The 13,056-nt window shown below is 40.6% G+C and overlaps 1 protein-coding gene across 14 annotated transcripts in view; it reads left to right on the top strand.

The window, feature by feature from the left end:
- ncor1 (nuclear receptor corepressor 1) overlaps positions 1–13,056 on the top strand; it is an 87,946-nt gene that overhangs the window by 23,272 nt on the left and 51,618 nt on the right. For 9 of the 14 annotated variants that reach the window (XM_046839154.1, XM_046839160.1, XM_046839164.1 and 6 more), the window contains 8 exons: positions 790–855; positions 1,048–1,100; positions 3,100–3,166; positions 5,739–5,911; positions 6,904–6,994; positions 9,056–9,234; positions 10,895–10,949; positions 12,171–12,269. In XM_046839154.1, the coding sequence (XP_046695110.1) occupies positions 790–855; positions 1,048–1,100; positions 3,100–3,166; positions 5,739–5,911; positions 6,904–6,994; positions 9,056–9,234; positions 10,895–10,949; positions 12,171–12,269 (783 nt within the window). The remainder of the gene's footprint in view (positions 1–789; positions 856–1,047; positions 1,101–3,099; positions 3,167–5,738; positions 5,912–6,903; positions 6,995–9,055; positions 9,235–10,894; positions 10,950–12,170; positions 12,270–13,056) is intronic. The other 5 variants (XM_046839168.1, XM_046839169.1, XM_046839167.1 and 2 more) reach the window with 1 other exon arrangement.

Below are 13,056 nucleotides of genomic sequence, written 5' to 3'. Positions count from 1 at the left end.
AAACAGAACTCGTCTTAAAACGTTTTAGATACCAGCTCGTATGCATGACACAGGGCTGGATGGATTGATCTATAGTTAGATAGATTTGAAAAGAGAAATGTAGTTGAATGTGTTGACGAATATACGGACAGGTGGGTGTATTGATGGATTGATAATTGGAAAGGTGGAAAAAGATGATAAATGGATAGATAGTAGATAGACAGGGCATTCTGGAGAATAAAATAGAGGTTGATTGAGAGATTATTGATGTGGAGTACGATTGATGGAGGATGTAGGACGTTTTGGAGACAAGGTGAGGGAGGCGAGATTAAGATGGTTTGGTCATGTGCAGTACATACAAGAACTTTGACTATAGTTCCAATTATGAAAATATGACGACGATGCAAACGGCAAATTGATAGAATGAGTAGCTTACCTCTTATTTCTTATGCTCCGTGCTATTAGTTCTTTTGTTGCGTGACCCCCATAATTATTGTAACAATAGCGTCAAGATTCCACCAAAAAAAAAAAAAAAAAAAAGATTTATTGAAAAGGCGAGGGGGTAAACTACTCAATTCTGTTTCCTGTATATAACCTACAGATATTTCACGATGCTTTGCTCAGGCAAAAATGAACGTATCACTCATTGAGACGAATCGTTTTTTGTCATGTTAAAGACAGAATAAAGCCAACACCAAGCGCGCCGTTGCGCGATTCACGTCGTGGCACATCGGATGGTTTGAATAGGGATTGAAGTTGTAATTCAGCTGAATGTCCCAGATAAACATTGCTTTATTTTCTTCTTTTTAGAAAAAAGCAGAGGAGGCCCACAAGATCTTTGAAGGACTCGGCCCTAAAGTAGAGCTGGTGAGTGTGGTATGTCCGCTGCCACAGTTTGCTTGAATTGTTCTAAGCATTCAGTGTTCAGTACTCCTGAACCTGCACAGTTTTCTTGTTTAAATGCTAATGATTAACTGTTGTTTCCCGTGTGTGTGTGTGTGTGTGTGTGTGTGTGTGTGTGTGTGTGTGTGTGTGTGTGTGTGTGTGTGTGTGTGTGTCTTTCACCAGCCTCTGTATAACCAGCCGTCAGATACTAAAGTGTACCACGACAACATTAAGACGTGAGTATTTATTCCTTTCTTGACTAAATATTTGCAAAAGTAGGCAGTAGCTTGGATCAACCAAACACCGTTAGCCGATAAAAAGCGAGACGTGACTGCGGATGGCGTCGCGTCAAAAGCGCTGTATCTATCCGATTATTGACTCATTTATAAAGCGCCTTTTTTTTTTTTTCTTTTTTTTTTTCTTCTTCTAATTCTCAAGTTACTGTTTTCTTTTTTTTCCCCAATTATCAGAAATGTTATTATAATCAAAAATAATTTGGTAGTTTGCAGTGAAAAATTTATTTAATTGAATCACGATGGTTATTTGAGTGTCAGAGATGCAGGACCTCGACAAATGTTATACTGTATGACTGAAAACATGCTGACTGGGTTCTTATGAAGAGCGAATAGGAGTACAGTGTGTCCTTGTTTGGTGTGTGTGTATACAAGAGCACGCATACACCAGTTGTTCACAAGTTACACAAGTTCAAGGTCAGGTTGTCTGGAATCTTATCATCAGGTCAGTCTGAGAACTGGGCATTTGGACAGTCATTTCATTATAAGGACACCAATAAAGCTTTAGTGAATAAGTAGAGCACCGATTCAAATTCTTGATTAGTGAAGTCAATACAACAATTATATTATTTTTTTATATATATATATATATATATATATATATATATATATATATATATATATATATATATATATATATATATATATGATAAAATATGATAAAATATATATTCAGATAAATTAAACTATAAACTACAGTCGCCACCCGTTTGCTCATTAGGAATAAGCCTACACTTATAAAGAACAGTTTTATTCATTCATTCTTACCAAATTATCTGTGTAAAGCTTCTTTGAGACAATGTCCATTGTTGAAAGCGGCAAATGAATTGAATTGAATCCACCTATATATAGTTTGTAGGAGCATTTATTTATTTTGGATTTTTCTGTAATTAATTTTTAACTTTTTTTTTTTGATTCGTTCTACTTATTTTAGCATACTTTACCCAATATCTGTGCTTAACAAACACAAGATATTTATTCCTTCAATTCCTTCAATTCCTTCATTCATTCACTCCCTCGATATGTGGATGAAAAATGCCATTATAAAAGTAGGACTGAGCTGCATTAGTGAAAGAAATCATTTTTCTGACACTCAAATGGATTGGATATCGATGAATGAATGAATCGATGGCAATTCTGTAACGAATTGAGGATATCGGAAATATTCAGTTAGAAGCGGTTCTATACAAAGATCGTATTTTTATTCGGGTTGTTAGGTTGTATTTTGAAATTTCATTGTTCGCTATGTAAGTGATCTTTATGCATATACGTTTTTGTGCAGATGTTTATTTTTTTTTTTTTTAAGAAATATCGGATGGATATGAATATCAGCTGAATTTTAACTGAGATAGGTTTCAATATGTAGTTTTAGTTTAGTTTAGATTTATAAAAACATTTGCCCTACTTGTTACTCACATGGCCCTTTTTCCCAGAAAGTTATGGCTCATCCCTGTTTAGACTTTAATCTTAGTCACTCTATCAGTGCACTCATTCTTGTATACAAGTGTGTGTGCATGTCTGTTTGTGCGTGCACAGTGGCATCAAGCCATTACTGCATAATCACATCGTTAAACAAATATTTAGTTGTAGTTATCCGGTCAAATATTAGTCGAAGAAGAAAGGAAGCCTTACTGGGACGAGGGTCATAAGTATCTTAAGGTTTTTTTCTTTCCCTTTAGTGTTTATTAGGAAAGATACCCTTTGAACAGGAAGTGATGTCACTGCCTCATTGAAGTGCCTCATGTTCCCTATTAGAACTTTACCCCTATGGAACTTTTTTATATTAACCCCTTTGAATTAAGTGAATTTGATAAAAGTTTTAAAAGTATTAGTCGTATTTGTCGGTTTATATCTGTTGCTGTGGCGATTTCTGCTTTTGAGCATGTCTTGGGTTTGCACAGACAAGTAAATGTGAGGATGTTTCTTGTTCTTTTCTCCATAGAAATCAAGTGATGAGGAAGAAGCTGATTCTGTTTTTCAAGAGGAGGAACCACGCGCGCAAACAGAGGGTGAGTGTGTGTGTGTGTGTGTGTGTGTGTGTGTGTGTGTGTGTGTGTGTGTGTGTGCGTGCGTGCGCGCGTGCACTCGTTTGCAACTTTGAGAAGGTAAAACCCACTTCTCGATTCTGATGATGGCGTGGCTGCTAACCTTTGTACAGCAATCTTTTTTTTTTTTTTTTTTTTTTTTTTTACTGCGCGTGTTGCGTGTGTTATTTCGCCGAATTTCTGAGCACCACGCATAGACGCGAGTCTTAATCCTGGCGTAATGTAATCGGCTACGGTTTCAACCTCTGTCTCACGCATTACAGAACGCTCAAACTCCAAGCACACTCGCTGCGTTCCACTAAGCTAAATATACTCTCTAGACCACATGTGGAAGTCATTTGGCTGTGGTGGGGTTCTCTGTGTGTGTGTGTGTGTGTGTGTGTGTGTGTGTGTGTGTGTGTGTGTGTGTGTGTGTGTGTGTGAGAAAGGTATAGTGCAAGTTGTTCCATAGTGGCGAGACATTTTTGGATCCCTTGTCGACCCGGTGCTTCACCATGCGTCTATTTAAAGCCACATTCTCATTTTCAGCCATTGAGCCTGCTGTTTGAACTTTTTTTTTCCCTCCCCTCATACCCTAACCCGTTACTATCAGGACCAACTGATTTAAAATACGGCCGGGAAATATAAATATTTTCAAAATCAAAAGTCATGTTCATGAGACGATTCAACCGTCTGAGTAGAGATAAATCGAAGGTTTTTAAAAATTTTTGGACCGTGAAAATGATTTGATCTGAAGGTCTGCTGAAAGCTGGGGGTGAGAAAAGGCCAAATGCATAAATGTAGCTGTTTTTGTAGCTGTATCTGGCAGAGCTCTACCGAGTGCCAGAGAGGAAGGTTATAGTGGCGTGTCGGTCGCACTGAATTCCTGCTTGACCTCTTTCTCACTGCACTCACAAAGCCAGGTGTTCGATAGTATCCAGGATTAGATAGAATATAAACGGTCATGTACGTTTGGGAAAAACAGACGTGTTCGGTCACACTGGGACACTTTGAAATTCTGGACTACTGTCGGTGTCTGTCACGTACCTGTCCCTTTCTGTCTAATTCAAGCACACACACACACACACACACACACACACACACACACACACACATACATACATACATACATACAAATATACACATATATATATATACACACGCATACACACGTGTATATACGTGTGTGTATATTTTTACAAATGAACGCATTGATAATGTTAACACTAACTCCTTTTAACACACTAATTTTATTAACAGGCGATCAATGCAGTGCACGTTTCTTATCATTTTTATCAAAGATATAAAAAAAATGCATATAAAAGCGGCAAAATTAAAACGCACCACACATTTATTTATAATGTTCTTTCTTTACTCAGATATATAAATTAAATATAAAAACAATAATAAACGTCAGCGAAAAATAATTTTTTAATCACTAAACATTTGTTTTACTAAAGCGGCAAGTCTAAATTCAAGCACCAAAATCCGCCATGATGCGCACATCCGGCAGTTAAAAGCATCCGTGTGGAAACATAGCGAATGTTCCGTGTGGTGTCCTGAGGATTTACCCGATTTAAAACACCATAATTACTTTAAAACATTTACATGAATATTTTGTCTCCACGTTCTACGTTAAGTTTGGTTTCGCTAATAATAAATACACATTTGCATTAAGCATCAATATTCGTCCATGCCCATGCTGGTTAGAGGATAAAAACTTGAAAGTACTAATTTAAGGTACATTTAGAACAGATGTACAGATGCTTATTAGTTGATTGTTTTTATCTCTGTTTTAAAACTTTTGGGAAACTTTGTACTTTTGATTATTTTATTATTTTAAAATTTTCCATTTACATGTTTACATGTTGGACAGTCGTAACAAGCATTACCTCTGTATGAATGTGTATGTGACAAATGGATTTGATCGTAATGGACGATTGACGCTTTAATACCGCGATGTGAACGTAGGTAACTACCACATTATATGGATTGGTAATTGAATTTTTAGCAGACCGACAGCAAGTAGTACATTTACTTAAGTGTCTTCTGACATCTAACAAATGGCGTTTTCACAAACAGGCCTTTGGTAAAGAAAAACAAATAAATAAATCCAGAGGATCTCTTCTTTTACTGTTCTGTCTTTAGGAAGATGCAGCTCTAGATGCTGCCATGTTGATCTGTATTCTATGTGACTCTCAGGACACGCCTCATTCTCCATAGTTTCGTGATACGTCATATTTGCATAGTAATAGGGTTGCTGACAGAACACGCTCGAGAAATTGTTTAGCGAGGAGAAATCAATCTGCATAAAAAAAAATTGTTCAATGATAAAGGCATAGCACATCTATTAATAAATATATATTACTAAATAATTTTAGTAATTTAGTAACATTTTTAAACAAATGCAAATAAGTAAAAAAAACCAATGCATCGTGATGCAAATTTCAACTAGTATCCAATGCATCGATGCAACTCCTCCTTTACTTTTACCATCTCTAGTGTATATGTATAGGAAAGAGGGCTGAAATATTGCGTGTGTGTGTGTGTGTGTTAGGAACAGAAAATCTGCCAGCGCTACGACCAGCTGATGGAGGCGTGGGAGAAGAAGGTGGAGCGGATGGAGAACAACCCGCGGCGCAAGGCCAAGGAGAGTCGCACACGCGAGTACTACGAGCGCCAATTTCCCGAGATCCGCAAGCAGCGCGAGCAGCAGGAGCGCTTCCAAAGGTCAGCCCAGCACTGCTACACTCGTCCTGAATTCCCAGCATTCCCTGAACACTTCCCTTCCAGGAAATTTGGAAATAGGCTGGGCCTGGAAATTTGTTTTGCGGACACGCAGTGTCCTAGGAGAGGGTACGCGCACGCGCGCCGCGTAGCTGCGGCTGTGATGTAACTCTGCTAAAATAACAAAACGGGCGGGACAGGAGCCGGCCAGAGGTCATGCCTGTTGTACTTCCTGGTACAGACGTGGTCAGACTTCCCTGAACTGAGCACAGTGGTGGTTATTTAATATTTTCCAGTAATTAGAAATATATTGACAGTTCAGTTGTATTTATTTATTTTGTCTAAATACATATAGTTGATTTTTGATTCCTGCACACGTAACCTGAACTCTCCACAGCGCCTCGTTCCAATGGTTAAAAAGTTCCCTCTTGTTAAACCGCTGAAATTTTTTGCATCTGCAAATACAAAACATTTCTCCTCTTCAGAACCTCCCTGCTCATTTATCAAACAAAGACGTTTCAACTTGTCTGCATTTGACCTCTGGCATCGGTTTAGCAGCTCTTCCTGGCTCTGAGCTGTTTATTTTCTCCACGGGGGGCTTTATTTCCGCCCATTCAGACTCCGACCTCTGTCCTGCAGGTACTTTCGTTTACCTGCGCACCCATTGTTCAGAGAATCAGCGTTCTCTCCTACTGGTTTCTGTAAAGGTTTGTTTCGTTAGACTAGTGCTTCAAATATATATATATTTTTTTGCTGGAGCCTAAAATGGAGCGGCGGTTTGCTTTAGTCTTGGGCACGACAGTGAAGTCACTGGCAGGGGAATAACTGACTATCGGGAAGATGTTTTTACTCAAGAGGTCTCGGTTAAACCCCCCCTGGGAGACATGCTTCTCGGTGCTCTACAGAAAAGAGTACAATAGAGCAATATATTTTCTCATGCAGTGTTCGCCAGATTATTTTCTCGCTCTCTCATCCTTCATCTGCTTGTCTTTCAGGGTGGGACAGAGAGGGACGGGGCTGTCCGCTACCATCGCGAGGAGCGAGCACGAGATCTCCGAAATCATAGACGGCCTCTCGGAACAAGAGGTAGGTCACACTCAGGCCCGGAATCCTCTCAATTAAGCCTGTTTTGTTTTTTTTTTTTTTTTTTTTTTTTTTTTTTATAGCCGACTTCCCCTTTACATTCATCTTTAGAATTGGGAAATGTCTTTCACTTCCTTAATGGAATAGTTGCATTGACGTGAAGGACCCAAGAGTTTAAACCAGTTCGAAATAGATGTATAACGCACCTGTTCTAGTCCAGCTGTCTATGAAGCACAGTTTTTACAGGTCCTGCCTTCACACACACCATCCCTTCGAAGAATAAAAGTCTTAATGAGAGACACAGGGGTGCGTCTTGACCCAATCAGAGCAGTAAAGTACACCCAGAACATCGAGGGTTTACATCGAGAACACACAGCCGTAAATTCCTCATCCCGTTATACTGAACAACAAACTCTTTTGACCAAAAGATGCGTCTTGCATAAATTTTACTCCGTAACTGCACTTAGATTTCTTTTATAAAAGCATCTGGTATAAAGAGGTTTTTCTCGTCCACCTCAGTAGATTTGAGACGACCTCAGAAAACTCCAGGACTCTTCTGGGAGCCACTTGCAGGATACAGGAGCAGAATCTGCGCAGAAAGCTTTGCATTCAGCAAAAAATAAATACAATCCCGAATCACTGTATCCAAAATAAAAAAAAAAATACTTAAAGTTTAATACTACATTTAGATCAAGTTTAATGTACCGGCGACTCCATCTGTATGTGACAGCTGGTATTATGCAGCGGTGGATGAAGTATTCAAGTTATGTAGTTGTGTTAAAGTAGCGATTCACTCCGTCAAATATTACTCCAGAAAAAGTGCTCTTGAGTAAAAGCATAAAAGTGTTTGCCTTCAAATGTACTTAAGTATCAAAGTATTATGATTTATTATGGCTATAATTTTCCTATTATAATTTTTTCCACAAGACTCTTTGCTTAATCGACTCAGTTTATGTGAAAAGACTGTTGTTCTTTATCTCAATCTATTAATAGAATGATATTAATGAGTCAAACACTGATATCTCTTCCAATGATCATGAGCCAAAAACCTTCTGTTCAACTACCTCGAATAAGGTGTAAATGAGGCCACGGGTGTTGGGTCGAGCTCCAGTCTAGTATCCCATAATGACAATTTGCAAATGTATTAAAAATTTACAAAAATCTGATGCAAGTATTTAGTCTTTGTCATGACACTCAGAATTGAGCTCAGGTACATCCTATTTCCACTGATCATCCCTGAGATGTTTCTACAACTTGATTGGAATCCACCTGTGGTAAATTCAGTTGATTGGACATGATTTGGAGGTCCCACAGTTAACATTGCATGTCAGAGCATAGACCAAGCCATGAAGTAAAATAAATCGTCTTACAATACAATCAGGTGCAGACCCGAGATCGGAGACTCATCCTAGAGTGGGCCACCCGGCCATCGGGGGATCGGGGGAGAAGGGCCTTAGTCAGGGAGGTGACCATGAACCCGATGGTAACTATGAAAGAACTTATAGCATTTCTTTGTGGAGAGTGGAGAACCTTCCAGAAGAACAACCATATCTGCAGCTCTCCACCAGTCAGGCCTGTATGGTAGAGTGGCCAGACAGAAGCCACCCCTCTGTAAAAAGCACATGACAGCAGGTGTGGGGTTTGACGAAAGCCACCTTAAGGGACTCCCAGACCATAAGAAACAAAGATTTGAACTCTTTTGCCTGAATGCCAAGTGTAATGGTAATCTGGAAGAAACCAGGCACTGCTCATCAACTGGCTAATGCCATCCATACAGTGAAGCATGGTGGTGGCAGCATCATGCTGTGGGGATGTTTTTCAGCGGGAGGAACTGGGAGACTATACAGGATTGAGGGAAAGATGAATGCAGCATGATCAATTTGCAATGATGTCAAACTTCTTTCACTTATTCATTGTCATTAAGGGGCATTGTTTGTAAAAATAAAAAAAAAATTTATTTCTTATTGTCCACCGCTGATATTTTGAGCGAGTCTCTATCACTATATACCCTGTTAATACAGACTGTTAGTTTCCAGGATTTGATCGATCTGTCTGATCCCTCAGAACAACGAGAAGCAGATGAGGCAGCTGTCGGTCATCCCTCCCATGATGTACGACTCGGAGCAGAGGCGCGTGAAGTTTATCAACATGAACGGGCTTATGGAAGACCCCATGAAGGTCTACAAGTCTCGGCAGTTCATGAACGTCTGGACCGAGCATGAGAAGGAGATTTTTAAGGAGAAGTGAGTATAAACATGGAAGTAGGTTCTTCCTTCTTCTAATCGTAGTTCTTTCAGTGGATATGAATATACACCGATCAGGCATGAAATTACGACTGGTGAAGTGAATAGCACTGATTGTCTCTTCATCATGGCACCTGTTAGTGGGTGGGATATTTAAGGCAGCAAGGGAAAATCTTTGTCCTCAAAGTTGGGCGAGTTTGACAAATTGTGGCTGCTAGATCTGCTCTTGTGGGATGTTCAAAATATTGTGGGATATCAAAAGTGATCCAAGGAAAGAACAGTGGTGAATCGGCGACAGGGTTATGGGAGGCCGAGGCTCATTGATGCACATGGGGAGCGAAAGCTGGTCCGTGTGGTCTGATCCAACAGAACTTCTTTAGCAATTTGAGCTACAGGAGCTCATGTTGATGATCGACAGGTCAGGACTGTTTTGGCAGCGAAATGGGGACCAACACAATTAGGCAGATGGTCATAATGTTATGCCTGGTCGATGTTTAGCTACATGGAAGCGTTATACAAGGTGGTATCCAAACGTTTCGAGACTAGTTTTGCAACACGCCAACAGATCAAGTCAGTCATAAGACATCGTCCTGAGTACATCTGGAGCTGTGCATCTAGTGCCATTCTGAGCATGTCTGCACCACGTCAACCAAGCTCTCCTCACACGCGAGTTTCTCGTCGGAAACGACACGATCTCACTTTCTCACCCACCCTGCTCGCCAGATTTGGCTTCGGCAGACTTCGGCCTCTTCCCGAAGATGAAGATCCAGCCTAAAGTTCGCCGTTTCGGAACCATTGGGAAAACGAGGACACATTCCAAAAGAGTCAGGAACGCTGGGAGCGCTGCATTGCTGTGCTGTTTTGAAGGTGATAGTGTGTAAACGTAGATAAAGTAATTACTTGTGAACAGAGCTCTAAAATGTTTGATACCACTTCATATATTTATTAGCTAAAAGCAAAGCGTGAGCTCAGGCTCTGGGTTACTGATCAGAAGGTTGAGGGTTCAAGCCCCAGCCCCACCGAGCTGCCACCATTGGGCCCTGTAGCTATGTCCTTAACCCTCCCCTGCTCCAGGGGTGCTGTATCATGGCTGATTCCAGCTTCTGAGTATTTCCCTGTGCTATATTGTATATGTGACAAATGAAAACCACTTTACAGAGGTGTTCAGTGCATCTCTGATATCTGAATTCATCTCAGATGAATTTTCTCGCATATATCTCATGCACATTAGTCCACCTCAGTACATTTTAGGACGCTGGAACATGAATGCCATTTGTCAGCGAAATCCCACGTTCTCACCGTTCTCCTTCCTTTCCCTATATTTATTGCAGTAATGCATCCCAACCGCACAGTCCAGGATTTCAAGCTAATAGCTCTCGCCACAAATCACAGTTCCTGATGGAAGCACACACATCCGAAGCCTCGATCCGATTAGCATTAGGGAGACTTTTGCGGGCTGGAGAGCTGTTTTATGGGCTAGACAAAACCCTGGGTGGAATAATGACTGAGGAAAAGACCACACACACACAGGCACAGAAAACCCTCCTCATTGTTTTTCTACTTTTAGATGTTTTCCTTGCTGTGCGTTTTGTACCGATTAAGCTTGTCCTGTTCAGTAGTTCAAAAACAAAAAAAATATGCATTTCTGTTTGCTTTCCAGGTTTGTGCAGCACCCGAAGAACTTCGGCTTTATTGCTTCTTATTTGGAACGAAAGGTGAGCACTTCCTTTCTGTGCAGAAAGATTTCCTGTCTTTCTTTCTCTCTTTTTCTCTCTCTCTCTTACTCTTGCGTACAAACACAGCTAATGCAGCCACAACCAACCGGCAGCTCCGAAACCACAGCACTGCTGCTTCACAGATAAAGGCTTCTCCTGTAATGGGTAGAGTTAATGTTCAGATCTTAAGTGTCATTGATTTTATTTATTTATTTTTTTTCTTCCTTTCTCTCTCTCTCTCTCTTTCTCACACTCTCTCTCTTTCTTTCTCTAGCTCAAAAAAAATATTTCCGACCTAACATTTCTCATTTCCGCAGTCGCCTCTGACAAGAACTTGCTGAAGAAAAAAGCCACGTGAAAACAAGCGTTATATTCGTAATACGGCAACCCATTCTTATGAAGTTTTTAGTGTCCCTGGTGTTCGAGTTTGATCCGCTCCTCTGAGGGATTCGTGAGTTATACAGGGTGGCACAGGGAACCGGGAAATTTTGGATCTAGAAGTTGGCTACCCTGGAACGTCGGAAATCATTTAGAACCTCAATTCCTCTACGATCTGCTCTGCTAGCAATTGGTTTTGCGTGACCGATGCAAATTGACATCATCTTAGGAGCGAAGATGTGAACCTGAGTGAGCTCTAATTGACACGATGCACTTTAATGGTGTCTAATAAGTGAGTTTTTTTTATTTCATTTATTTTTGCTATAGTTTGTAGAGAATTGGTCGTTGAGCCACTATTTCAGTGTGCTCATTGTGACTGTTCGTGGATTTTACAGATAGATAGGTTGGATCATGCCAGCCGATAACCGATCAACCGTTCAATTTACCGTTCGTCTGGATAAAAAAACAAAACACCTATGTAAAACAGAACTGAAAGAGATGGCCATTATAAGCAAAACTTATTGGATTTTACATGAATGCTAACGCTTTACCGTAAGATTCCATTTGCAGCATTAACTGACGTTAATAAATGCTTTAGAACTAACATGAATGAGTAACAGCGCACAGTCTCGCACATCAAAACAAACAGCACATAGCATTAGTGATTTGCCTCTAGAGGCCGCTCTCATACTATATAATGACAGCGGACCGTCTTGGCGCATATGCAACCTGGAAAAACTATTGGTATGGTCAAAACAGATCAATCGTTCGACCTCTAGTTTGTTTGTATGTACACCTTCCGTGTGTCTGCTGCATGCTTACAGTTTTTCCTTTCTTTTGCAGTGTGTCTCAGATTGTGTACTGTATTACTATTTGGCCAAGAAGAGCCAGAACTTTAAGACACTGGTCCGACGTAATTATGGCAGGAGGCGGAGGAACCAGGTGAGTTTAAAGGAGTGTGTTAAACTGGTGTTAATGTGGATTGTGAAGCTGAATTATGGCTCTTTCTCGCACTACGTTTTTGGGGTTTGGCAGACGCTCTTTTCCAGAGCGACTTATATTTATCTCATTCAAACAACTGAGCATCTAAGGGTCTTGCTCAGGGGCCCAGAAGCATTAGTTTGGTGTGACTGGGATTTCTGGGACCTTCAGATCCAGAAATCTAATGCTTTAAGCTACCACTAAGCCCCACCTCACTCTCATATTTGTGGACATTTCCTATGCGGTTTAAGAGCCTTGCTCAGGGGCCCAGAAGAGGCATCTTGGTGCTTGGATTTGAACTTCAATGCCTTGACCACTAAGCTTCCACTTTCCCTCTTTTGTATTTATAAACTAGTACTTCATTGATACAAAGCTCAGGCTGCGTGAGATGTTTGTTTTGGGAGCTCCTTCCACCTAGGGGGTGGTGAGAGCCAGTGTAGAGAACCTAAACTGCGTAAAAGAGTCGAGCCAAAAACATCCTAAGATCCTAAAGTGTGGGAACGATGGTGTTGTAAAAGAACGCTGGAGACGGTGCTGTTGTATAACTAACTCATTGTAAGATCTGAAGGCGTGTCCCGGTTTAAGTGTAAGTGCAGTATTCTGCATGTTCTCATGGTCTAATGTGGCGTCTGGCGGGGCTCTCTGAAAGCCCTCTAGTGTTCAGCATGTGTTATTACAACGTGGCTGTATTATAATTTTTTTTTCTCCCTAAGCTAATGCCCCTATGACAGCAAAGCGTCCCCCCACC

Source organism: Silurus meridionalis, chromosome 25, assembly GCF_014805685.1.
Source record: "Silurus meridionalis isolate SWU-2019-XX chromosome 25, ASM1480568v1, whole genome shotgun sequence".
In the NCBI taxonomy this organism is placed as follows: domain Eukaryota; kingdom Metazoa; phylum Chordata; class Actinopteri; order Siluriformes; family Siluridae; genus Silurus; species Silurus meridionalis.
This window is presented reverse-complemented; position numbering and strand designations above follow the sequence as displayed.